This window comes from Ochotona curzoniae, unplaced genomic scaffold, assembly GCF_017591425.1.
Source record: "Ochotona curzoniae isolate NIBS_2020 unplaced genomic scaffold, NIBS_Ocur_1.0 contig_1071, whole genome shotgun sequence".
Taxonomy (NCBI): Eukaryota; Metazoa; Chordata; class Mammalia; order Lagomorpha; family Ochotonidae; genus Ochotona; species Ochotona curzoniae.
Genome location: NW_024464939.1, coordinates 6,728,441 through 6,753,293, shown reverse-complemented (window position 1 = coordinate 6,753,293; position 24,853 = coordinate 6,728,441). Strand labels below are relative to the sequence as shown.

Genomic DNA, 24,853 nt, shown 5'->3' with positions numbered 1-24,853 from the left:
TTAATCTTTGAGATAATAAACTGAAGATTAGATAATATTGGCTGCAATTTTTGCTTTGAGTTGGCTGAGATAATGTTTACTTTGTGTTAGTTCTCAGCCCAGGTTTGATGTGCAGTGAATGGGCCCTTACTTATGAATAGGGAAATACAACTTGCTGGTTTCTGGGAAGTTTTGAAGTACTTCCATACCTTGAGTTATTTTCCCAAACACCGGGCATATCATAATTATCAAGTTGAATTTAAAGATATTGGACTTACTTAGTTCATATATGGTAAGTTGAAATTCTAATTTTGTCTCCCAATTTTCGTTATAATGAAGGTAGAGTAAGTGAGTCTTATTCTAGAAGTACTGTGTCTTACTCAAGACAGATACGTTAGGTTAGCTGAGTAGGCTACCTGCCACGACTCACTGGCTGGACGCAAAAGGAAGCCATAAACCCATGTCTTCAGGCAGAGTGGCACGATAAATATACCTGACTTTTTGTGTTGTGCAAAAATATGAATTATACATTTATACTTGAATACAGATCAAAGCATAAATTTGAATGTAGATGAATCTTATAGTATTTCATAGTATCAATGCTAATAATATTTTACCTTTGCGTGATACTTTAGCAAATAGAATATTTAACATTGACACAGCTCTTTGTTTTATTTTCCATATTTGATCTGTCATAGCATGTTACTTTTTAATGGCAGAGCATTTCATAAATATTAATTTCAGTTAATTCATACAAAAATAGGGCAGGCGTCATTAATTTGACTTAAAAAGTTGACTGTATAGGCTTATAAAGGTGTTTCAAGCAGAGTTACAAGGCTGGCAGGAGACAGCACGGGGACCAGCAAGCTTATGTAAGCTGACCATATGTAATACACAGGGATGGATCACATATAACAATGACTCCTATTTCAAGACTGTAAAAATAAGGCAAAGTATCTGAAAATTAGTTTTCCAAGAGATACTCCAGGAAGCAATGATGAAAGCTGAGTGATATTCCTTATTCTTTGCATGAAATGATACTCAAGGAACTAGGATACTTTTCAAAGGCAGTTATTACAACTGACTGGAGGTAGAAGGGCTTCATGGGTACTTAAATGTAGCTCAGCATTTTAATTTTTTCTTAATGATCATTTCAATAATTTTCCAAGGAGATCTGGCATAATCAACGAACCAAAACTTCCACTATTATGTGCAGTTTTCTAGGCTAATTTAATCCTTTTCTGCAAGTTTAATTAGCATTCAAATGAAGCTTCTCAGAGACACATGAGCGAAATAAGATCCAAGCAAGCTCCTTGGCTGGGTGTACGTCCTGACTTGGAGAAGCTTCCACGTTGAATGAAGCCACCCTTCTTGGGAAGGCATTTCAGCATTTCAGGATTTCTGTGTACAAGGATGTGTGCAAAGACAGTAGGAGCACCAGGAATCTTAAATGTCCCCGGCAAAAAGAGCAGTGCTGTTCAACAGGTGTCAGCCTCACTCAGCAGCTTTCTGGAGGGGCAAGTTCTCTGACCTGGATGCAGAAGTGTTATATCAGAATCCCCGAGTGGGCGTTTTTAGAAGTCCGTGCTTTCACAGGATCCACAAGTGATTCCAGCATGATCGTAGGGAATCCTGAGAAAAACCCTGATCTCTGCTCCTCTCCCAACTTGAGACCCATTTTGAGGATTGGGAAGGTCAGCAAATGCAGTCCCAAATCCTATCATTTCTTCAGATATTCAGATAATGCCAAATTAGTCACGTTTTCTTGTCACCTTTTCTGCAAGATTTTGTGGGAATGATAAGCAAAAATGCAGCTCAGTTCAGCTCTCTGAAATCTAGAAAAATAACAGCCTTCCTTCTCTGTCAGCATCCACTCTCATGCTAATTTCCTCTTAAAAATAAAAACAGAGAATGTGAGCTGCCCTTTTACTGTCTTTTTATTTCTGCATCTTCTCTTACTTTTGCTTTATTTCCCCGTTACGTTTGTGTTCACTGATATGACTTGGTTGTTCAGTGATAAATGTGACCTGGGGAGGAAATTAGCAATGAGCAGGCTGCATTTCACACTTTGTTAAGCAAATTTGCACTACTCAAGGACATGAGTGCTAGAATTTCTATGATTTATCCTTCTTTTCCTTTTTAAAATAATTTATTTATTTTTATTACAAAGTCAGATATACAGAGAGGAGGAGAGACAGAGGGGAAGATCTTCCATCCGATGATTCACTCCCCAAGTGAGCCGCAACAGCCAATGCTATGCCGATCCAAACTCGGGAACCAGGAACTTCTTCCGGGTCTCCCACACGAGTGCAGGGTCCCAAAGCATTAGGCCATCCTCGACTGCTTTCCCAGGCCACAGGCAGGGAGCTGGATGGAAAGTGGAGCTGCCGGGACTAGAACCGGTGCCCATATGGGATTGTGGAGCTTGCAAGGTGAGGACTTCAGCCACGAAGCCAGGCTGCTGGACTCTACCCTTATTTTCAGTGCCTGCTACTCTTGAAACGATTTGAAAGTCCATTTTGGTGCATTCAGGCAATGACACTGTGATGCTTCACTGACTTAAATTAGGGGTCTTTAAACTTTGCTGTGGTTGTGGTTCTCCTTTTGATGAAAATGATCTCCTCTTCTCAATCTATCTGTTCTAACAGACTAATCAGTGTGTGACTGTGCAGTCTTGGTTTCTGCGACATCATGATATCTCCTCCATTTTTCCTATTTATTTATTTATTGTAAAGTCAGATACACAGACAGGAAGAGAGACAGAGAGATCTTTTGTCCGCTGATTCGCTCCCCAAGCGGCCACAATGGCAGGGGTTGCGCTGATTCGATGCCAGCAGCCAGCTTCTTCTGGGTCTCCCACACAGGTGCAGTGTCCCAAGGCTTTGGCCCATCCTCTACTGCTTTCCCAGGCCACAAGCAGGGAGCTGGATGGGAAGCAGGGTCACCAGAATTAGAGCTGGTGCCCTTACGGGCTCCTAGCGTATGCAAGGTGAGGACTTTAGCCACTATGCCATCCCATTGGGCTCTCATATTTCCTCTTTTAGCTCACATCTCCTCAGTTGCCTTTTCTGATTCTTCTGCACTGACTTGCTCTAAAAGCACTGGCATTCTTCAAAGTTATAGCCACGCCTGAGTTTCCTTCTATCTTTCCTTGAGCTTCACTTGAAGTCAGCTTCCATATATTCCAATTTGAAACACTTCCAGTTCCATTTTCTATCGTTAGACCAATTTTCACCTGAGGCCTGGTAGTATCTCATGCAACATTTGAATTTATTTTCACCATTATCTCAGCTGTTTAGTTGCTTTTACTCCTTGAATACCCCAAATGCAGTTGTGTCTCTTGGTGCCTGGCTCCAAATCTTCATCAAAAATGATTTCCTCTTCTCTCTTTTTTTAAACTCAAGAAGTATTTCTCTGTAGATTTTACAAAGGTCATGCCTGACATCCTGAGAAATCTCCCTCTCCCAACCTCAAATCTAAATTAAGTGCCTTTGCCACTACAAACTCTCTTAGTAACTTCTATTTCACCTTTTAAAAACACAGCACATTTTAGAGTTGTCTGTGTATTGAATTTCACTTGTTGCTTTTCTCTAACATGAGACTACTGGTTGTCAGCATTGACTGCATTTTAAAATCATATGGGAACATCAGAAAAATTCTAATATGTGGGCTTCATCCAGTCTAATTGAATTACTGGAGGTGGGGCACAGATTTCTATATTCAAGTCATTCTGATGTAATCTGTAAACTTGAGTCTTAGGGAACTTTTCTGTAAACAACTGGAAAATGACAATTTTTTTTTCCTGGCTCAGGAATAGTTCCAGATACATAGTACTAAGGAATAGTAATTGAGTTTTTTTTTTTAAATAAAAATATAAAATGATTCTAACATTCATCTTGATGCTTGTATTCTGCTTTCAGAAACAGTTCTTTCCTATTTGCCCTTAGCCCATGCAAGTTCTTTCCACATCTCAGCATTCCTTTTTCCTTCTTGATTCATTCCAATTCGTTTCTCAAAACAGCTTAGACAGATCTTCGCCAGGACACCAGCACACACAAGGCACACGTACCTATCTCATGGCTGCCACAGCTCACGTGTACTTCGGTCACAGCAGTTTCCATGTTATCTTGGAGTATTTTGGGCTTCTCTTTCCTGCTTGCTTGTGCCTGTTTAAGGTCTTAGATCAGCTTCCATTTCTTTGAACCGCTCCTCTTTCTCTGTATTTTTTATTTTGATTATTGATTTCAGCATTGATTCAGTTTCTTGTTATATAAAAGTTAGAGTTATTATTCCTTCTTTCCACTTACGTCCGTGATTATTATAATTCATTCATTATTATTGTTAAAGCAATTGTTTTTTATTTAAAAGATATAAACTTCATATATTTTAAAAGATTTATTTTCATTGGAAAGTCAGATTTACAGAGAGAAAGACAGAAAAAGATCTTCCATCTGCTAGTTCACTCCACAGGTTGCTGCAATGACTGGAGCTGAGCTGATCCAAAGCCAGGAGCCAGGATCTTCTTCCTGGCCTCCCATGCAGGTACAGGGTACCAAGACTTTGGGCCATCCTCTACTGCTTTCCCAGGCCACAAGTAGGCAGCTGGATGGGAAATGGGACTGTTGGGATATGAATCAATGACCATATGGAATTCTGGCACATGCAAGGTGAGGACTTTAGCCACTAGGCTACCATGCTGGACCCACCTGTTTGTGTTTCATAATGCTATATGACAAAGCAAATTTCAAAACATGTTGGATTTGGTATCAACTTTATAAAATAAACTCTACCTTTCTATATAAAAGATGGACCAGAACACATTCATAATGGTTATTTCGTTATGATGGAATCTTAGTGTTTCATGTGTCTTTCATTAAAAAAATAGAAATATATTATTCTTATATAAACTACATGCAAAGTTTTGAAAACTGACGTATCATTCATCCATTAACTAGGTGGACAAAACTGAGGTTGCTAACAGCTTGATGAAGAGCAAAAGTATGCAGGACCACCTACTACTTCTGAAACTATTGTCTCTGCTTTAATGTATGGAATTAACCAGGTGTGGTGCTTGATAATGAACATTTACATAAAGCAGCGTTTCAGCCCATGCATTCATCTTTAACATAAGTAATGACATCTGGGTTGCCTTATTTCATTTTGGACTCTACGGTACATTATTTTTTTTATAAAATTATAGAATACCATTTATCATAATTATTTCCATACAATGGAAAAATTTTGTTTTAGCCATGTTCTTTAACCTCTGCTTGAACTAATCAAGTGCATTGCAAAGATAATATGCACTCACCTTTTTGCAGACAAAGTCACCAGGTAAGTAGATGGTAGATTTCAACCTTAGCAACATGTCATACAACATCTGTGTGTCACAACCCTATAAAAAGAGGAAAAACAGTCTTACAGCTAAATGCTAATACTCCAAATGAATTTAACATGCACTGGAAATAATATTGTCTGTGTCAACAATAAAACATTAGTTGCCAATGGATCTGGACTGGTCTTGAGTCAAAGTTCAGAAAGTAATTACATATAGCTTAAGAGTTTCAATCTTGGATCGCACTGATTTGGGTGTGAATTCTGACTTTACCATTTATTGTTATATGTAAACTCACATGCCCTCAGGTTCCTGATCTATAGAGTGGAGATTTAAAAAAAAAAATAGGACTAGTGGGGCTGGCATATTGACTCAACTGGTTAATCTTCCACCTCTAAGAACTGGCATTCCATACAGGCTCTGGTTCATGTCCTCGTTGCTCCACTTCTTATCCAGCTCCCTGCTTGTGGCCTGGGAAAGCAGTGGGGGAATGGCACAAAGCCTTGGGACCTGGCACCCATGTTGGAGATCTGGAGAAGGCTCCTGACTCTTGGCCTCATCAGCTCAGCTCTGGCTGTTGCAGCCATTTGATAAGTGACAAGTAGACAGAAGAGCTTTCTCCGTATCTCTCCTTTCTGTAAATCTGTCCTTCCAATAAAAAAAAAAAATGTTTTTTTAAATGGAACTATTTAAGGGAAAAACAAAGAAGATGGTAATTGTAAACAAAACAACATGATACTTAAGACTACCTAATGATTGTGTACTTTCATATATTATAGTTAATAGTATATTAGAATCAACACAGATCAAAGTTTCTGCTAAATAGAGTTCTTTGTTCTAACACCTTTCATTTCACCATTAGGTACAATGATTTAACTTGGAAGTTTATATGACTTTTCTACTCCAACTGAGTCTTCCTATTCCTTTTAAGTGAGAAAATGTACATAAACAAACAGGGTTTGCTGAGTGAACAGCATTTCTGCTTGTTGGTATATATGTGCAGATTTTAATTTTGTCTGGTGATATTTTTCTGCATGATGGGCTAAAGACATCTACAGGAGTTTCAAAAGCTTTACACTTTACATAGACGTTTTGAATTTTCACTTTTACCAAATATTTGTATATTTTTCCTCCGAGAACAGCTATGATGCAGCCACTCCCTTCTGGGTGGTTGTCCTACCCACTTCTTAGAGGGATTATGGCTTTGCAGGGAAATCAACAGCAGAGGAAAGAGGAAGAGAAGCAAAAAGGCTGGCCCTGATGTGTAAATTAGATAATGATTCTTTTAGCAATCATCAATTTTCAAAAATGGTTTCAGTAGCAGACACTTGACCCAGATCCATGTGAAATTTAGACCTCAGGGTTGCTTGACTGATAAGAAAATGACAGATTGTAAGTGAAGTATCTTCCAGTAGCATTGGTGAGAAACATTCAGCTATTTTTTTTAAAGAATTTAAAAAACTGATTGGAAAACATACAGTTTTTGGTTCTCTAGAATAGGAAAAAGTTAAAGGCTCGAAGGAAGCTTTCTTAAAGCAGTCTGACATGTATTGATGAGAAACTTTTGAGTAAGAATTTGTATGGTGTCCCTGGAAGAATTAAAGATGAAAAATAGTGTAAGTGGGACGATGCTATACATAAATAGAAAATCTGAGATTGAAAAGGAAAGATAATGATACATAAGATATCCCCTATAAATAATTATACAAATTTAAGAGGAAGGGATTACCTTTGTTTAGGAGTAAGTTGGAACAAGGGGAAGGATAAAGAAAGTGCTATATGAATAAGAAAATTTGAGTCATTTTAGAATGAATATGATGTGTACTTAAAAAGATAGAAATGTACCCTTTCTCTCATCATGTAGTTTTTTCCCCTTAAAAGGTGTATGGTTGGGGTCTCAGGACGGGGTGTCTCATGCCTGGATCCCAGCTGACAGCCACCATGTGCACATGGTGAGCAGTTCCCGGGCCTGCCTGGGCTCTGGGGGCTGCTCCCTTTGGGGTGAGTAGACTGAGGGGGGAGGCCTCCGGGAATGGGCAGGTCCAGGACTCACCCACCCGCCACCTTCATTGGGCAGTGAATGTGATTTGGGAGGGGCACGACCTTGGGCCTGGGAAGTTAAACTTCCAGCAGCCTCTTGGCTGCTGGTGTGTCTCAGGACGGGGCGTCTCATGCCTGGATCCCAGACAACAGCCACCATGTGCACGTGGTGAGCTGTTCTGGGCCAGTGCACCATTTGGTGCCAGGCTCCACCTGCTGGCCGCCCGGCCGTAGAGTTCTGGGGATTTGGTTCTTTGAGTCGCTGCTTAATAAGCTCCAGGTTGAACCCATTGTGCATCTAGGATGTGAAACATTCGTTAAAGATTCCCATTGGCAGTAACCCTTTGTAAAACCTGTAATCACTGAACAATGCTGACCACCAAATACCAGTCCATGCAAAAGTTATGGCTTCGGGCTTGTCTTGTATAATTATATCATGTTACCTGTCATGATGATGGATCAGGAGAAAGGTCATATTAAGCAAGCCATTACATTAACTAGCACTCAAGAACCATAACTGGGGGTAAATTTGTGAGGAATGTGTGGGCCACATCCTGTGAAAATTCTAGCCCCACCGGTTAGCTCAAGAGTTGGGGTGGTGATGGACTAAGCTAGGTGTGACCAAGGCGCCTGCCATCAATCACAGGTAAAGGAACCCCCCAATAGTCTGGACTGGCCTGGGCAGCAGCACCCAAATGTGCATCCTGATTAAGGTGTGGGGTGGGCCATGCTGCAACAGTCACCAGCTCATACAAGGCCAAATGCAAGGCCAGACTGTGCCGGGCACTGGCCTAAACAAAATGGCATGTATGAGAACTGGGTCTGGGAATGGATTAAGTGTAGGAACATGGGAAACTCCCCTGGCGAGTCATAGCTCCTGCTGGTGAATATGTGGTCCAGACCTGGGGGTTGGATAAGCTGGGAAAAGTACCTCCAACAGCTGGCAAATATGTCAATTGGTAATGGAACAGGGTAGATCAGGCAGGACTGAGCAAACCTTAGCTCACAAGCAAAACTAGAGACCAGGAGGGAGCACAGGTCATGCCGAGCTAGGCTCTTGTACCCTACTTATCTGCGTGAGCCAAGAACACTAAGCCACAGTGTCTAAGGCAGAGGTAGGGACAGGGGAGGAGCTGTGCCAAGCTGAGTCAGAGCAACCACAGGCAGGCAAGTGATCTATGGCTGGGAATAGACCTGATTGGGGAGCAAAGGGGACAACTCTAGCTGGGTTGAGGTTCCCACCAAGGGGTGTGCGACCTGGAATGGGGCCTGCGTTCTGGTCGGGAAACAGTTGTAGTCTCCCTTGGCACAAGTGTGGACTGCGATTGAATGCACCAAACCAGGCCAGACCCCAACACCCCCTGGTGTCCTGGAGGACTGGGATAGATGTGCGATGGACTAGGCAAGGTCTCAAACCCCTACTGAGCCATGTGTGAGCCATACATGGGTATAAACAAACCATGGCTGAGCTGGAACATCCAACAGCAAGAACCAGATTGGGTGGAAGGCCAGTCAGGAAAAGCCACAGTTCCTGCTATGACAGGAGGTGAACTGAGTAGGGTTGGCTCATGGACCCACTGGTAAGCATGAAACCTGGCATTGGGAGAGGTTCTGATGGAGGAGCCTGGGCAACTCCTCTGGCAGGACACAGACCCGGCAGGTAAGCACAAGAAACATGATAGGAAACAGCCCAGAAAAGGCCATGGAAAGTTACCCACTGGCATACAATTGGCATGGGTTGGGGGCAGACCAGGCTGAAACTGTCCACGTCATCCACTGGTAAATCCAAGCACCAGAACAGTGTGGGTTGAGCCTGGTTCGGTTGCAACAAAGACTAGTGCACAATATGGAATGCCAAGGTGAGGTTGCCTGTACTGGAAATGACAGCAGTGCCCAACCAGCAAGCGTGAGAACAAGGGGGCAAAGCCAGCAGGGGAAAAAGGGATCATTCCTTTGCTGGACAGCTACTCCTGCTGGAGAGTGTGAGCTGAGATGGGGGCAGACCAGACTAGGCAGGGCTACAACACCTGTGTGCCTCATGTGGACTAGATCAGGGAAAAGCCAGGCTGGGCTGATTATTCCTACTGGTGCAAACAAAATTAGAGTGGGTGAGGGTTGTTTGGGCTTAGCCATAGCATCAGCTGCAAGAAGCTGGCACTGGGGGCTAGTTCTGTCAAGTCAAAGCACAGGACTATCTGGAGAGTGGATAATCTGGGAGTGGGAGCGACCTGGGAGGGAAATAGTGGGCTCCTCCCTCTTTTTTTTTTTAAATTGCATTGCATTATGTGACACAGTTTTGTTGGCACTGGGATTCCCCCCCTCCCCTCCCGGGCTCATCCCTCTTGGGTTACCACTTCCACAGGAGGACATAAAACTAGGACAGCCGCTGGGGTGGAATGGGGTGTGGGACAGACTGGATTACTGCTACACATACTGGCAAACCAGGGTAGGGGACGGGCCTAGTGGGGGTTATTGTGGGTCGCTCCAACTAGGCTGCAGCTCCCACTGATTTATGTGAGGTCCGAGTATGTGCTGGTCAGAACCAGGCTGGACTGCAACACCCATGTTAGGCTGTCTGCTGGGATGAAGTATGTCTCACTGTATTCATGTATAGCCAAACCCTTGCACCCACTGGGGCCAAGCTAAAGTTTATTGACACTCTGAAGAGAGAAAGACTCCAAGACTAGATTGGAAGAATCACATCAGTGTGGCAGTATGATTTGCAGTATAAAACATTCGAAACAATACTGTGGGCAGTTATAGTATGGAATGTTTGTAGGTTGGAACAGAATAGAGTGCTTAAAATAAGCCATGATTAAGCTCAACAAACAATATGGTCTGAATAAAAGCAAAGTAGGGAATATATTCCACATAATTCCAAGCTTGAAAAACTACACAAGATATTTCCTGGAAGTAAAATAAGATTATAAAATTGAAGATTGGAAAGATATCCTTAAAAAAATCATTTTAGTGGCCACCCCTGAGGTGAGAGGAAGAATAGAATAAGAGAAGACTTGCAAAAACTGCAACTTCAATGTCTACAATTTTTAAACTTTAGTAGAAGTAAAAATTTCCCCTTTTGTGGAGACATACATTTAATCTTCTACACTTTAGACGAGCTAGTTCACTGGCAGAAAATGCTATGCGAGCAAAACAAATCAATGGGAAGAGTTATACCAATATAGGAGATAAGCTCTAGAAAAGATAAGAAAACAATGAATGGTTTTCCTAGTAGGCATATGCTTCACATCACTTGGACTTCTTTAGAAAAAACATGTCAGCCATTGTAATATGAATTTTGTAATGTTCTTGGATACCACGTAGACTTGGTCATGCAAACTGAATATAGCGGCTGTGTTCAGCAAAACTTGGAATATAAACCAATTACGACACTCTGCACTTGCATGATGGAATAGTGCCACTTACTTTGGGGTAGCTGTGCTTTAGGAACTAAATCCTGCTCAGCTGGATTTAGGCTTAGTGAAATGAAGTTTATTATTATATGATGTATTTGGAAATTATATTTTAATTTTTTCTTCAGAAAATGATTATTATCTTGAGAGACACTGTGTTCCATTACTGAGTGATTAAAAAGAATTAGCTCCTGGGGCAAGTCTTTCCTTTCCTTTTTTTCTTTCTTTTAATCACTACTGCTTTTCTTTGAAAACAATTTTCTGATTTATAGGAAGCCAGACCATAGCTATTGTTTCAAAACTGTCATTTTTTAAATACAAAATGAAAGTACCTGTATAAGAATAAATATTAACATTATATTGAAGCCACTGGGTAGGTTCTGACCCAAACTGAGTAGTGTCTGTCAGAGAAAAGAAAACTGGACACACCAAGAGACGGCAGGTGCACAGAGAGAACGTGACAGGAGATAGGGAGAAGGCCCCCATGTGTACAAGGCCAGGAGAGAGGCCTGGGAGGAGGCATGGCCCTGCTCACTGCTGCGTCTCAGACCTGAAGCACCAGGGCTATGAGAACACAGCTCCTGCTGTGTAAACCACACAGCCTGGAGTGTTCTGTGATGACAGCCCTAGGAAACTAGTACTCCTGAGACTCAAGCTGTACTAGTTGTACTGCGGTTGAAGACAAAAGTTGTAGTACTTTCTCTTTTCTACGAAGAAGACAAAACAGTTTATCTGGTTGAAGTCATGCAGCCCTAAGCAACAGGACAGAGTCTAGACACCGTGTTCTTACTCCACCACAGGGTTCTCCCTTACAGTTCCCCAGGAACCTTATCTGGACAGCTCTTAAGAAGGTGAAGATCCAGGAGAAATTTTCACTGAAGTCAAAAACTGAACTTTAGACAGTCTTTCCTGGACCAAAATTGGAATGTAGGCATGGCCCGTTTTTCAAGGCAAGAAGACAGCATCTCTCTGCCCATTGTTCTGCCGAAAAGTCAGAAGCGCCCCTAACAGGTCATCTTACTGGGCTCTGTGACTCGTTGTTTGTGACTATGTGGCAAATAGAGCCTGGACAGTAAGAAGAAGGAAGGGAGGAAAGGAAGAAGCAGTTTGCCTATAAGTGAAAAATTGAGTCAGAAATGGAATGGGAGGGGCTAAATAATTTCCACCACTTGCATGTGGAACTGCATCAGTGGCACTGTATCTAGCCAAACTGTCATGGATTTGCTGCCCAGGGCTTGAAATCAGAGTGCTACAGTAAGATATCTATCTATCTATCTATCTATCTATCTATCTATCTATCTATCTATCTATCTATGTCAAGATAGTATCAATAAAATACTGTTTCTGGACTTTTTTTTTTTTTTAAAGATTTATTTTTATTATTTTTTCATTGGAAAGGCGGATATACAGAGAGGAGAGACAGAGAGGAAGATCTTCCGTCCGATGATTCACTCCCCAAGTGAGCGCAACGGGCCGATACTATGCCGATCCGAAGCCAGGAGCCTCTTCCGGGTCTCCCACGCGGGTGCAGGGTCCCAAAGCTTTGGGCCGTCCTCGACTGCTTTCCCAGGCCACAGGCAGGGAGCTGGAAGGGAAGCGGGGCTGCCGGGATTAGAACCGGCACCCATATGGGATCCCGGGCGTGTAAGGCGAGGACTTAACCACTTGCGCCACCGCGCCGGGCCCGACTTTTTTTAATATAAAATTTATTTTGATATTCTTTACATAGTTAATTAGGGTAAGAAGGTTCAAGGGCTACAGGAAAGTGGATAATACTAGTATGTTTTCCATATTGTTACCTTCATGTTTAAAGGGGGGTATTAGGGGAGAAGGCCCACCCAATTTCCCACTGTCCCAAGCTCCCAGATGTAGGGCATGCTCTGAGGTTCTTGCTCAAGTGGTTTTGATATTGCCACAGTTATGAATTGCTGCCAATCTTGCCACTCCATGCACTATGAGATCTTTGAAAATTCTACTGATTGACATAGTCCATCATAGTTGAGATGGTTGGTTGATCTGTTCTGTCTTCTCTCTTTTCTTCGTTAGGGTTCTGAGTCCAGCAGTTAGATTAGGAAGATCTCCAAGAAAACTTCTTGTATGTGCTAACAACTACAGGGCCTGGCACCGTCCATTGCCCCAATCAGCTGGTGGTTGCAATTGCTGGGTTGGTTCTGTTTTCACTCCTGACTTCCACTGGAACCAATGGGTGTTGCAGTCCAGCCTGGTTCTGACCAGCACATACTTGGCCCTCACATAAACCAGTGGGAGCTGCAGCCTAGTTGGAGTGACCCACAATAACCCCCACTAGGCCTGCCCCCTACTCTGGTTTGCCAGTAAATGTAGCAGTAATCCAGTCTGTCCCACACCCCATTCCACCCCAGCCACTATCTTAGTTTTATGTCCTCCTGTGGAAGTGGTAACCCAAGAGGGATGAGCCCACTATTTCCCTCCCAGTCCTCTCCCACTCCCAGATTCCAGTTGATGCTGCGTCTAAGCCCAAACAACCCTTGCCCACTTTAATTTAGTTTGCACCAGTAGGAATAATCTGCCCAGCCCGGCTTTTCCCTGATCTAGTCCACATGAGGCGCACAGGTGTGGTAGCTCTGCCTAGTCTGGTCTGCCCCCACCCCAGCCTATGTTCTCCTGTGGAAGTAGCTGTCCAGAAAAGGAACCCTCCCTTATTCCCCTGCCGGCTCTGCCCACTTCCTTTCTTGTTCTCAGGCTGGTTGGGCACTGCAGTCCCTTCCAGTACAGGCAACCTCACCTCGGCATTCCATATTGTGCACTAGTCTTTGTTGCAACCGAACCTGGTTCGACCCACACTGGTGCCTGGATTTGCCAGTGGATGAGGTGGACAAATTCAGCCTGGTCTTGCCCCCAAGTCTGCCAATTGTATGCCAGTGGGTAGCTTTCCATGGCCTTTTCTGGGCTGTTTCCTATCATGTTTCTTGTGCTTACCTGCCGGGTCTGTGTCCTGCCGGAGGAGTTGCCCAGGCTCCTCCATCAGAACCTCTCCCAGTGCCAGGTTTCATGCTTACCAGTGGGTCCATGAGCCAACCCTACTCAGTTCACCTCCTGTCATAGCAGGAACTGTGGCTTTTCCTGACTGGCCTTCCACCCAATCTGGTTCTTGCTGTTGGATGTTCCAGCTCAGCCATGGTTTGTTTATACCCACGTATGGCTCACACATGGCTCAGTAGGGGTTTGAGACCTTGCCTAGTCCATCCCACATCTATCCCAGTCCTCCAGGACACCAGGGGGTGTTGGGGTCTGGCCTGGTTTGGTGCATTCAATCACAGTCCACACTTGTGCCAAGGGAGACTACAACTGTTTCCAGATCAGAACGCAGCCCCCCTTCCAGGCCACGCGCCTCTTGGTGGGAACCTCAGTCCCGCTAGGGTTGTCCCCTTTGCTCCCCAACCAGGACTGTTCCCAGCCATAGATCACTTGCCTGTCAGTGGATGCTCTAACTCAGCTTGGCACAGCTCCTCACCTGTCCCTACCTCTGCCTTAGACACTGTGGCTTAGCGTCCCTGGCTCCCGCAGACCAGTAGGTACAAGAGCCTAGCTCGGCATGACCTGTGCTCCCTCCTGGTTTCTAGTTTTGCTTGTGGGCTAAGGTTTGCTCAGTCCTGCCTGATCTACTCTGTTGCATTACCAATTGACACATTAGCCAGCTGTTGGAGCTACTTTTGCAGGACAAGCCCCAAGCCATAGCTTCTGCATGGACTGGTATTTGGTGCTCAGCATTATTAGTGATTACAAGTGTTACAAAGGAAGAGTTACTGCCTGTTTCAGGTCCAAGAAGCACAATGGGTTCAACCTGGAGCTAATTAACCAGTGACTCAAAGAACCAAATCCCCAGAACTCTACGGCCGGGCGGCCAGCAGGCATAGCCTGGCACCAAATGGCCCACTGGCCCAGGAACAGCTCACCACGTGCACATGGTGGCTATTGTCTGGGATCCAGGCATGAGATGCCCCATCCTGAGACACACCAGCAGCCGAGAGGCTGCTGGAGTTTTAAATTCCCAGGCCCAAGGTCGCGCCCCTTCCAAATCCCATTCACTGCCCAATGAAGGTGGCGGGTGGGTGAGTCCTGGACCTGCCCAGTCCTGGAGGCCTCCCCCCTCAGTCTACTCACCCCGAAGGAAGCAGCCCCCGGAACCCAGCAGGCCCGGGGAACAGCTCACCACGTGCACATGGCGGCTATCCGGGATCCAGCTGGAATTATTAAAGTATTCCGAACTGTGAGTTTCTAAGCTGGATTAACCCCATTCAACTACACACTCTGAGAGTTATTTTGTCTAAGGCATTGAGGATCCTTCAGTGATTCTGCCCCAATTGCGCATGCTCTTCAAAACGTACAACAGGCTGGGGACACTGCAAATAAATGTGGTTGTGTCTCAAACTGCATAAAACACTGTTATCACCAGGTACACAGAAGATGCTGGTTATTATTAACAAAGAAGTAAAACTGGTACAATCAGAGGGGAGTTTGTGCACAGCTACACAGGTGATTCAGGCAGTCCTGACTGACCATAAGGTGAACTGGATCTCTCCTTCACACAACCAATGACTTTCCTCCTAGGCTAGATTACACTGATGCTCCCAGAAGAATAGAATTATTATCAGTTCTCAAGAAAAGCTTAATGAATATGACTGGCAGTTTTTGAGTGTTTGCAATTATTGAGTAAAACTCAACATGGCCTTGTGTGTTAGCGTAGCACCTAAAGTTCTTACTTTACACCCTCTGGGATCTCATATGGGTGCTGGTTCTAATCCCGGCAGCCCTGCTTCTCATCCAGCTCCCTGCTTGTGGCCTAGAAAAGCAGTAGAGCACATCCCAAAGCTTTGGGACCCTGGACCTGTGTGAGGGACTCGGAAGAAGCTCCGAGCTGCTGGCTTTGGATTGGCTCAGGTCGGCCATTGTGGCCACTTGGGGAGCGAATCATTGGACAGAAGATCTTCTCTGTCTCTCCTCTCTGTATATCTGACTTTGCAATAAAAATAAATAAATGTTTTTAAAAAACTCAATATTGATATATTATGACATCATAGCGCCTTGTAAATTGTTTATCACATTTGATTTTGCCACTGCCAACAAGGTTTCAGTCAGCCACATGGGAAACTGAACTTAGAATCCCCTGCCCGACAAATATCACTCTTAACTTACTTGTCTAATGGGGATGAAGTGTAAGATACAACAAAACATTTCCTTTTACCATAAATAAGTCCATGATGGAAAAACACCTGAAGACCATACTATTTGTTATTGAGGGTTAAGTTCATAATGAGTTATAAATTACTGATATCATAAGTTACATTGTAAAAAAAGCGGAAGGGGGCTTAGAAATGAATAATACCAGACTGTAAGAGTAGGACTTTAAGAAATAATTTTTTCCCACCTTCACAATTATATTTGGAGCTTGCCACTATTTAAAAAAAAAACGCCTAGGTATAGGAAGCACCATCTAACCTATAGGCTGTATTTTCAGCAGAACAATGGACATGAGACACTGTTTTTTTTCCTTTACAGACAGGTCCTGCACTCCAATTTTGGTGCCTCTGGGTCCATGCTTTTGTGCTGTTATAGCTGCTTTTGTTTTAATGGATGTATTATATTCTAGCCTCTAGGTGGTGCAGAAGAGCTTTTATTAACATTTCTTCTATTTCTGGTAATGTAGATGAGGCAAAATGTGATTATCCTGGCATTTAATTTGATAAAGTATATTTAAAAATCCAAATCCAAATAATAAATCACAGGAAAGGAGAGAAAATTATCCAATAGCAAAGAAAAGAATTGCTCTCTATTGGCTTAATACTTGTGCTTAGGCCTGAAATAACGTAATCTGTACAGAGGGAGATACAGTTTTATGAAACATTTAAAGATTAAAATGTGAATATTCATGTCTGAGATATCTGAAAATGTTGATAGTCTCATGTTGAGGCAGCAAATATTGCTCATTAAGCAAAGTTGATTGAAGCAAAGACTTAATGAACATCTTTGACTCTAATTCTACCTACTTTGATTAAAAGGGAAAAATGGTTAAGATTCAGCATCTATTTTTAGTGTCAGAGGAAAAAATAGTGTGTAACTTTATGTACCTATTTGATGTTCCAAGTCTAAGTCTGTGAAATGGTCCAGGAAAGATTGTCTGAAGTTCGGTTTTTGACTTCAGTGAAAATTTCTCCTGGATCTTCACCTTCTTGAGAGCTGCCCAGATAAGGTTCCTGGGGAACTGTAAAGGAGAACCCTGTGGCAAGCTATGGAGTAAGAACATGGTGTCTAGACTCTGTCCCGTTGCTTAGGGCTGCATGACTTCAACCAGATAAACTGTTTTGTCTTCTTCGTAGAAAAGAGAAAGTACTACAACTTTTGTCTTCAACCGCAGTACAACTAGTACAGCTTGAGTCTCAGGAGTACTAGTTTCCTAGGGCTGTCATCACAGAACACTCCAGGCTGTGTGGTTTACACAGCAGGAGCTGTGTTCTCATAGCCCTGGTGCTTCAGGTCTGAGACGCAGCAGTGAGCAGGGCCATGCCTCCTCCCAGGCCTCTCTCCTGGCCTTGTACACATGGGGGCCTTCTCCCTGTCTCCTGTCACGCTCTCTCTGTGCACCTGCTGTCTCTTGGTGTGTCCAGTTTTCTTTTCTCTGACAGACACTACTCAGTTTGGGTCAGAACCTACCCTGTCACTTATTTTCAATTAAACAAGCCTTTTAAGTTACACACCTCACAATATTTTAAAACACCATTAATATAATTTAGCCTAGTGGCTTTTGGATGTTTTTGACCATAATCTACAGTGTAAAAAACCCACATTTTGTTGTGCATTACCTACATAATTATATATTTGTGTATTTAAAAATTGTGCAACAGAAACACATTTCCACAGTAATGACCTTATTAGTGTATGAAGCATTTCGGTGTTTTCTATTTTAATTGCCCACTGTGACTCATTTAGCTGGAGTCACAACATCCCTTCTGCCAGCGGATGGCAAGTTGTATTTTAAGTGACATAAATCAAGCACAGAAAAAATACAGCATTTTCTTACATGTATGAGCTAGAATGTTGGTCTCATGGGAGTACAGACTAGGTCAGTCGTTACGAAATCCTAGGAAAAGTGTATGGGTTTGGCAGGGAGAATACCAAGGATGGGAACAGGGGGCTAACTGGATAGGAGAAATAAATTCTAATGTTCTTAGCATAGGATCATGACTGCAGTCAACAGCCATTCATAAAATATTTCAAAATATCGAGTGGGGAGCATTTTAATACCCTCAATACAAAGAAATGATGAAGATCTTAGGTGAAGACAATTATCCTGCTCTGATTTTACTGAATCTATACATGTGCTGAAATGTCACACTGTGCCCCATAAATATGTACAACTGCTTTGTCAGGTAAAAACATGATTTATGGGTCCAGAACAGTAGCCTCGTGGCTAAAGTCCTCTCCTAGCACACACCAGGATCCCATATGGCACCATCTCGTGTGCCGACTGCCCCACTTCCCATCCAGCTCCCCAAAGCCTTGGGACCCTGTGCCCGTGTGGGAGACCCGGAAGAGGCTTCTGGCTTCAGATGGGCTCAACTCTGGCCTTTGCGGCTGCTTGGGGAATCAATCAACCGACAGAATATCTTTCTCTCTGTCTCTGCTTTTCTCTGTATATCTGACTTTCTGACAAAAATAAATAAATCTTTAAAAAATACACTTTATTTAGAAAATCATTTATCTAGAGAAACTTATATAGAAATCCCTTTCATGGTCTTTCTGATGGAAGATCAGAACATTCTTGCACTGTGTCAGAAACCGTGTTGTGAACTATAGATACAAAGAAAGGACCAAACCTTGTTCTCCCAGGAGGTTTTACTCTGGTTCAAGTGTCTACTGCTTAGAAATACAGTTTATAAGCTCTTATTTTGATGCATAATAGAGTGAATTTCATTCCTTTAACCATGTAGTATTTGTTAGCATATGAAAATTCTACTGCCCTTGAATTAATTTTTTAGATGGAAGAATAATTTGCCTGCAATGAAATCCACAGATCTTAAGAATCAATTTGATTCTTTTTGACAAATGCAATTTGTAATTTGCAAGTTGTAATGCAAAATGTTGTTTGTGTACCTTCCCTAGAAAGAAAACATTCCTAGTCCGCTACATTTCTTATTCTTCTTTCTAGTCAAAGCTTTTATCTCTGTTTTCTACTAGAATCATTTAGCAGTGTGATTTAAAATATCAGAAATAAATTTATAAGATTATTATATTATTATATTCTTGACCTACTACTCAGCTGACTTTTACATATTCAACTAGAGGATACCTTAATTTTTCAAGATCCTTCTTAAAACTTTATTTGCAATGTGGTATGTAAATATAGATGTTGTTTAAAAAAGAAGAAAACCATATTATCTTAAGATTTAGGGCAATCTCATACATAATTTTGGACTGAGAGTAATTTTTGGGTTAGATATGGTAAATTTAGACCTGGTAAAGTTCCCAGGTCTAAAATATATCACTATAAACTAAGTGTGCTTTGATCTTTTTATGGATTTGTAGTATTTTAATTTTGGATACAGTTAGTTCTATGCTTGCCAAAGTTCACCTCTGGCTGTTTTCATTGTTCAAAAGTGTTCAGTTCCCTTTACATTTTATGATCAGCAGATTTTAAACCAATCCTTCCTGCTTTGTATCATCTGCCATTTTGAAAATCATCCCACTGAGATCTTCATCAAAGTCCTGATCTACGTATTGGAACATGACAGGATCAAGCAAAACATGTTAGGATCCTTAGCACTGCCCTATGGAGTCACTGGTCCTGGGGTGAGTAATTATATGCCTATAGGGTGTATAAGTTCTATGAAATCATTTGATTTGGCCCCACTACATGCAGGACTCGAAATTCAATAGATCTATAGCAAGCTAATTTTTAAGTCATTAATTTTGGATAGCCTATAAATGATGCCAAGTATCTACCTGGTCCTTGGCTGCAGAAATGTTCTTGGAACCTAACTGATAGGAACTCTGTCCAGCCATTCTACCACATATTTCTACCTTTCCATTTTGTCCCCATTGGTATGGTTTATGTATTTCATGGCATATCCTTTGTGCTTTTCCATTTGTACTTTTATTAGCGGTGATAAAATTAAACACCATAGATTAAAATACTCCAATCTGCTGACAGATTCACGTTTATTGCATTAGCAGGACCTTTTCTCTGAACTCATGCTCTAAGCTACTTGGATGAAATTTTCTCCTATGTCTAAGTTACCTTTAACTAATACATCTTAGTCTATTTGTCATATTACAAGCAAATATCACAGCTTGGATAACTGTAAATAATAAACATCAGTTTCTCATGATTCCTAAGGCTGGGAAGTCCAAAAACAAAGGTGTCCTGTTGTTTACATCTGGTCTTGTCTTCTAAGATGGCAACTTTGCGGAATCCTTGGAGGAGAGCAATGTGTGTCCTGACCCAGCACAAGAACATTCTTTCAAGTTCAAGCCTGTTTACCGGTGTGCTAATCACATTTATGATGGCAGAGCCCAAGGAAAGGCCTCGTTTAGGATTGGTACATTGGGGATTGAATTTCAACATGAATTTTGGAGGGGACAGCACCATCTAAACCACAGAGACATCTAAAAAGGAAGAGTTGACTTATGTTCTCCTTAACCTATGCTTTAAAATTTTCTGTTTACAAATGATATTTCTGTCCTTATTGTTTCTCAGAGTTAAATCTCTGCAGAGGTCCTGGTGCTTCTCTGTGTGTCACTGCTTGAACGCAAAGAGCAGTAACTGGCTTCATCCTTTAAATATGCCCAATATTTGGGACCTCCTCAATAATTCTGCTCTTATTACACGGGGTCTGGTTGTCATCATTTTGTCTGTAGATAGTTAATTTACATTTGATCTGCCTGACTTCTATCGTTGCTTCCTCAAGATTATTCTCCACGGAGCATGAAGGATGACTCTGTCACACTGATTCCAAAGAGCTCACCGTCTGCATTGGGCCTCAAGTGTCTTTACATATCACAGCAGGATCCTGTAAGGTCCTCAGTTAACTTACTTTGTTCTGCAGTCTCCCAATTTTGTGTCTCGGCTATCCTTCCTTTCGCTCCCTGTGCCTCTATTGCAGTGGCTTCAGCTTCCTTGTATGTGCCCTCAGCACAGGCTTCATCCTATTAAACCTCCTGTAACATTCATGCACCTCCCACTCACACCCACCTGCATAGCTCACTCCTTGCTTGCAGAATCCTCTACTTAGATGTTCCTCATTAAAGAGGTTTAAATGGCTGTATCTCCCCCATCCTTTTTTTTTAAATTTTCATTTCATTTTATGACAGTTTCATAGGTTCTGTGATTTCCCCATCCCCTCCCCATACTGTCCCCCCCACCCCCATGGTGGATTCCTCCACCTTGTTGTAGTACTGCAGTTCAAATCAAGTCATGATTCCTTCATTGCAAGCATGTACCAGGCATAGAGTCCAGCATCTTATTGTTCAGATAAATTCAACAGTTTCTTGGGGAGACTATCTCTGGTCTGAAAGCACAGCTGGCATAATATTATCCCTCCAATGAAAAGCCACAACATAACATCAACAACAATTTGCAACATTATGATGTTATCGAGTGACCAATATGTTAGAAAGTGCAAGTTCTTAACCACATCCTGTGACTACTTCATTGACATTTCAATTTTAGTTTATACACAACCGGCTGGTACACACCTTAAAATGACTATAGGGTGCTATTCAGCTGTCTCGTGTCTATTTTCATTTTTATATTTAGCAGTTTATAGTGTTGAAGCATAATTTTTATTGCACTTGGCCAATTTTAGATAGTCCAAACTAGCTTATAACTCTAACAAGGCATATGTCAACAGTTACCCCCTCATCCTTCTTAACCTGCTTACATTTATTCATGTCATTATCATGTCTCTATACATGCTCTACATTTATTTCTAATTCCCATTTTATGTCTTTCAAGTTCCACTTGTGGAAGTTAGTTGTGAGTTGCTGTATTCCTAGTGGCTAAAATGATGTCCAAAATGTATTTGGAGTTAGCAAGTATTTGTTGAATAAACTGACTAGGTGAATCATTGAATGACACAAAGAATTAAATCTTAGGTGAGAAAATTAATGTGGCATGCAATGAATAAAGAAGAGGGGCTACTCAAAAACATTCTGAAAGCTTAAAAAATTTCTTTTTGAAAAAATGAAAGCCTTTAAATTTTAAATATGTCTATCTTTGCATTCCAGTTTGAATGCAAAGTGTTTGCAACGGAAGTCATGCTTAGGCATGATTCTCTGATGCGCAGGGCAATCTAGACATAATCTGGAGCTTGATCTGTCATGCAATGCTAAAGCATATTCATAAACCGAGGTGATGTTCCAACTTGCAAAGACACAAATCTGTACAGTTTAATTATATTTAAATTAATGCAAGAAAAAAATCTAAAGAGTGTATCTTCATTGACCAGTTAAGAGTCTTCTAAAAAGTAGGTTGTTTGCAGAAGAGAGACCTATAATTTATTTGACTCTCACAAATTCTTTTGGACTTTGTAAAAATATTAGGAAAGGAAAAATGATCAATTCCATATAAAGCAAAAGTTTAAGTTTCACAGAGTAATTATATCATGCCTTTCTCTTAGTAGTCAACATACTTGCCTTGAACAAGTCGACTTTGCTGATGATGCTGAAGTTCATGTCAACGGCGAGGGACAACTGCATTGTTTTTGGCAGGTTCTCCAGCAAATCGGACTCATCTGTGTGAAGATAAACACATCATCCCCCAACAAAGAATAATTAAGACACACCCTTAGTATTTTTTTATACCTAAGTATAAGATGAAAACTTTAGAAAGTTTCTATAGTTCTGTTTCAATTTTGAAATAAAATGGAAGTATGTAGCATTCACTGTGTAAAACAGAATTTCCTTGATTTGAGGGCTGTTTGTCTATACTTACCTCTTACACTGGAGCGGGATTGGTTCGGAGCAGCTGTAAGTGCATCAGACACAGTCCTGTTGTTTGGTCACTGGGGAAGAGAATCTAAACATGATCCCTTCTGTTCTTAGAAATGTTTTGAAAAAGTCATTGTGATTTGTGCTTTGGAGATGGACTATTTGTTGTTGTTTTTTACTTCTCTGTGGCACTGAATCCTATTATTATTTGGTAAGAAACTAATCATTAAATTTGATTGTTGCCAACTGGCACATGCTCTTGAACTGACTTTATATGCTTTAAGAAGGACTCTTTTTAACTCAGACACTGTAGTGCCACTTGTGGACAATGTCAGTTACTAAGGATCTCACAGAAGCGACTCTGTGCTCCAAAAGACTGCAGCTCTTTTTTGGATTGAGTCTTGTAAGCAGACGATATCTCAGAGCAAGAATTTGCAGAACAGATGTAGGTCCAAGTTCCAATCAGGCCTCTTATGGTCTCTGTGTGTGTTTAGTCATATTTCTTAGCTTTTTTTTTTCCTGTCTCTTTAAGGGATTGGTGATACGTAATTTTCCTAATTCATTTTTGGCGATATGAGGAAAAGTATGTAATATTTGGTTTCCAATAGGTGATGCATGTAACTTAGCCTTTTGTTTTTCCTGTCAAGGTTTATTTTACCAATAAAATATGGCTCTATGTTTTAGGGAAAAAATTCTGAGGCATTAAATTAATACCTTAAAGAGCATTTAATTTTTCCCTTAATTTCTGTGTTCAAATCCAACTCTACTTTGATCTTACATAATTTCCATAACACGACAAAGCTTCTAGGAATTTAATCAGTAATCTCTCATACCTACCTAGCATTCTTTGAGAATCCCATGTATATTCAAACCATGTCCGTACCCGATTCTGCACACTTTTAGGAATGGAGTAAGTGTTCATGTAGGCAGTGGTTTCATCCATAGACGAGCGGAAGTTGTTTTGATTGGCTGTAGCTGCCCCAATTACATCTCGCATCTAATACCACAAATATGGTCATTTTAACAGCCAGCAGAGAAACTGGAAGACATGCTAAAATCCAGTTGAATTACATCATGCATTTTCTTCCTCACATTTCTGATTTTAATCTAATTGATATTATTTTTAATTCATTTCATTTCTAAAATATTGGGAAAATCATATACTCTCTCTGACCTAAAGAATAATAACTATCAAATCTAGCATGTGAGATTTTTGAGTGTAATTGGTTATATGATGCAGCTACCTGCCTACAATTGTTTTTTTTTTTTTTTTACAAACTTGATACTAATGCAGAAAAGTTAATATATCCAAAGTTTTACAGCTTATGCTTATGCAAGGTATGTGCAATGAAAGTGAGCAATTACCTGGCAGAGTGGCTAGTCCATTCTGGAGTCTCACTCTGAAAGCATCCTTCATAGATTAACCAGTGTGACTGGCAATACAGACTCCATTCATCATGAAATTGCAAACTCTGTGTTTCCCTTTGTGTTGTTTAGACACAGAAAATCAAATCTCATAATGCTTAAGGCATAGTACTCAGCAGAAGTTGAAATGTGTTGAAATTACTGAGGCATCATCTACTGCTGTGACAATACTTAAGCAACTGTCAGGTTTTAGTTCTTGGATGTTTATGACTCAGCCATAAAAACCCACTCTAGGTTAAAAGCTGATCTTTAAGGTCCCAGCACACAAGAGATATATAGCTTGACTTCCTCTCACATAGAGAGAGTGAAGTGGTTGTAAATTTGCTTTGACTGTGGATTTATAATAGGTAGAAAAACTAGGACTTCACTTTCACACTCATAAGACTTTGCTTGTTCTTTCTAGCACCTGCTAAGTCTTTTCTGATTGTAAAAAAACCTACTTACTCATAGATGTCTGGGTATTGTGATACTTCCCTCAGTTTCTAATTTTACCAGTTAGTATGTTCTGTTTCTCATTTGCACCTGCTGAAGGGCTGTGCAGGTAGTCCAATAATATGTATTGTTTTGAGTCTCTAATTTACTATTCTGTGGCTCCTCCAGATATTTCCCACAAACTCATTTCCTGGATCTCCCTTTTCTATTCTGTCTTGGCATATGACCTAAGTACGCAATCATCTAAGTCTAGAAGGAGGATACT

General features: G+C 41.4%; 1 protein-coding gene across 1 annotated transcript in view; it reads right to left on the bottom strand.

The window, feature by feature from the left end:
- The window catches only part of CNGB3 (cyclic nucleotide gated channel subunit beta 3), a 153,289-nt gene that overhangs the window by 24,795 nt on the left and 103,641 nt on the right, over window positions 1-24,853 (bottom strand). The window contains exons 11-13 of the mRNA XM_040992883.1: window positions 23,569-23,728; window positions 22,438-22,535; window positions 5,291-5,374 (exon numbers count right to left, since the gene is read on the bottom strand). Coding sequence (XP_040848817.1) covers window positions 5,291-5,374; window positions 22,438-22,535; window positions 23,569-23,728 — 342 coding nt within the window. The remainder of the gene's footprint in view (window positions 1-5,290; window positions 5,375-22,437; window positions 22,536-23,568; window positions 23,729-24,853) is intronic.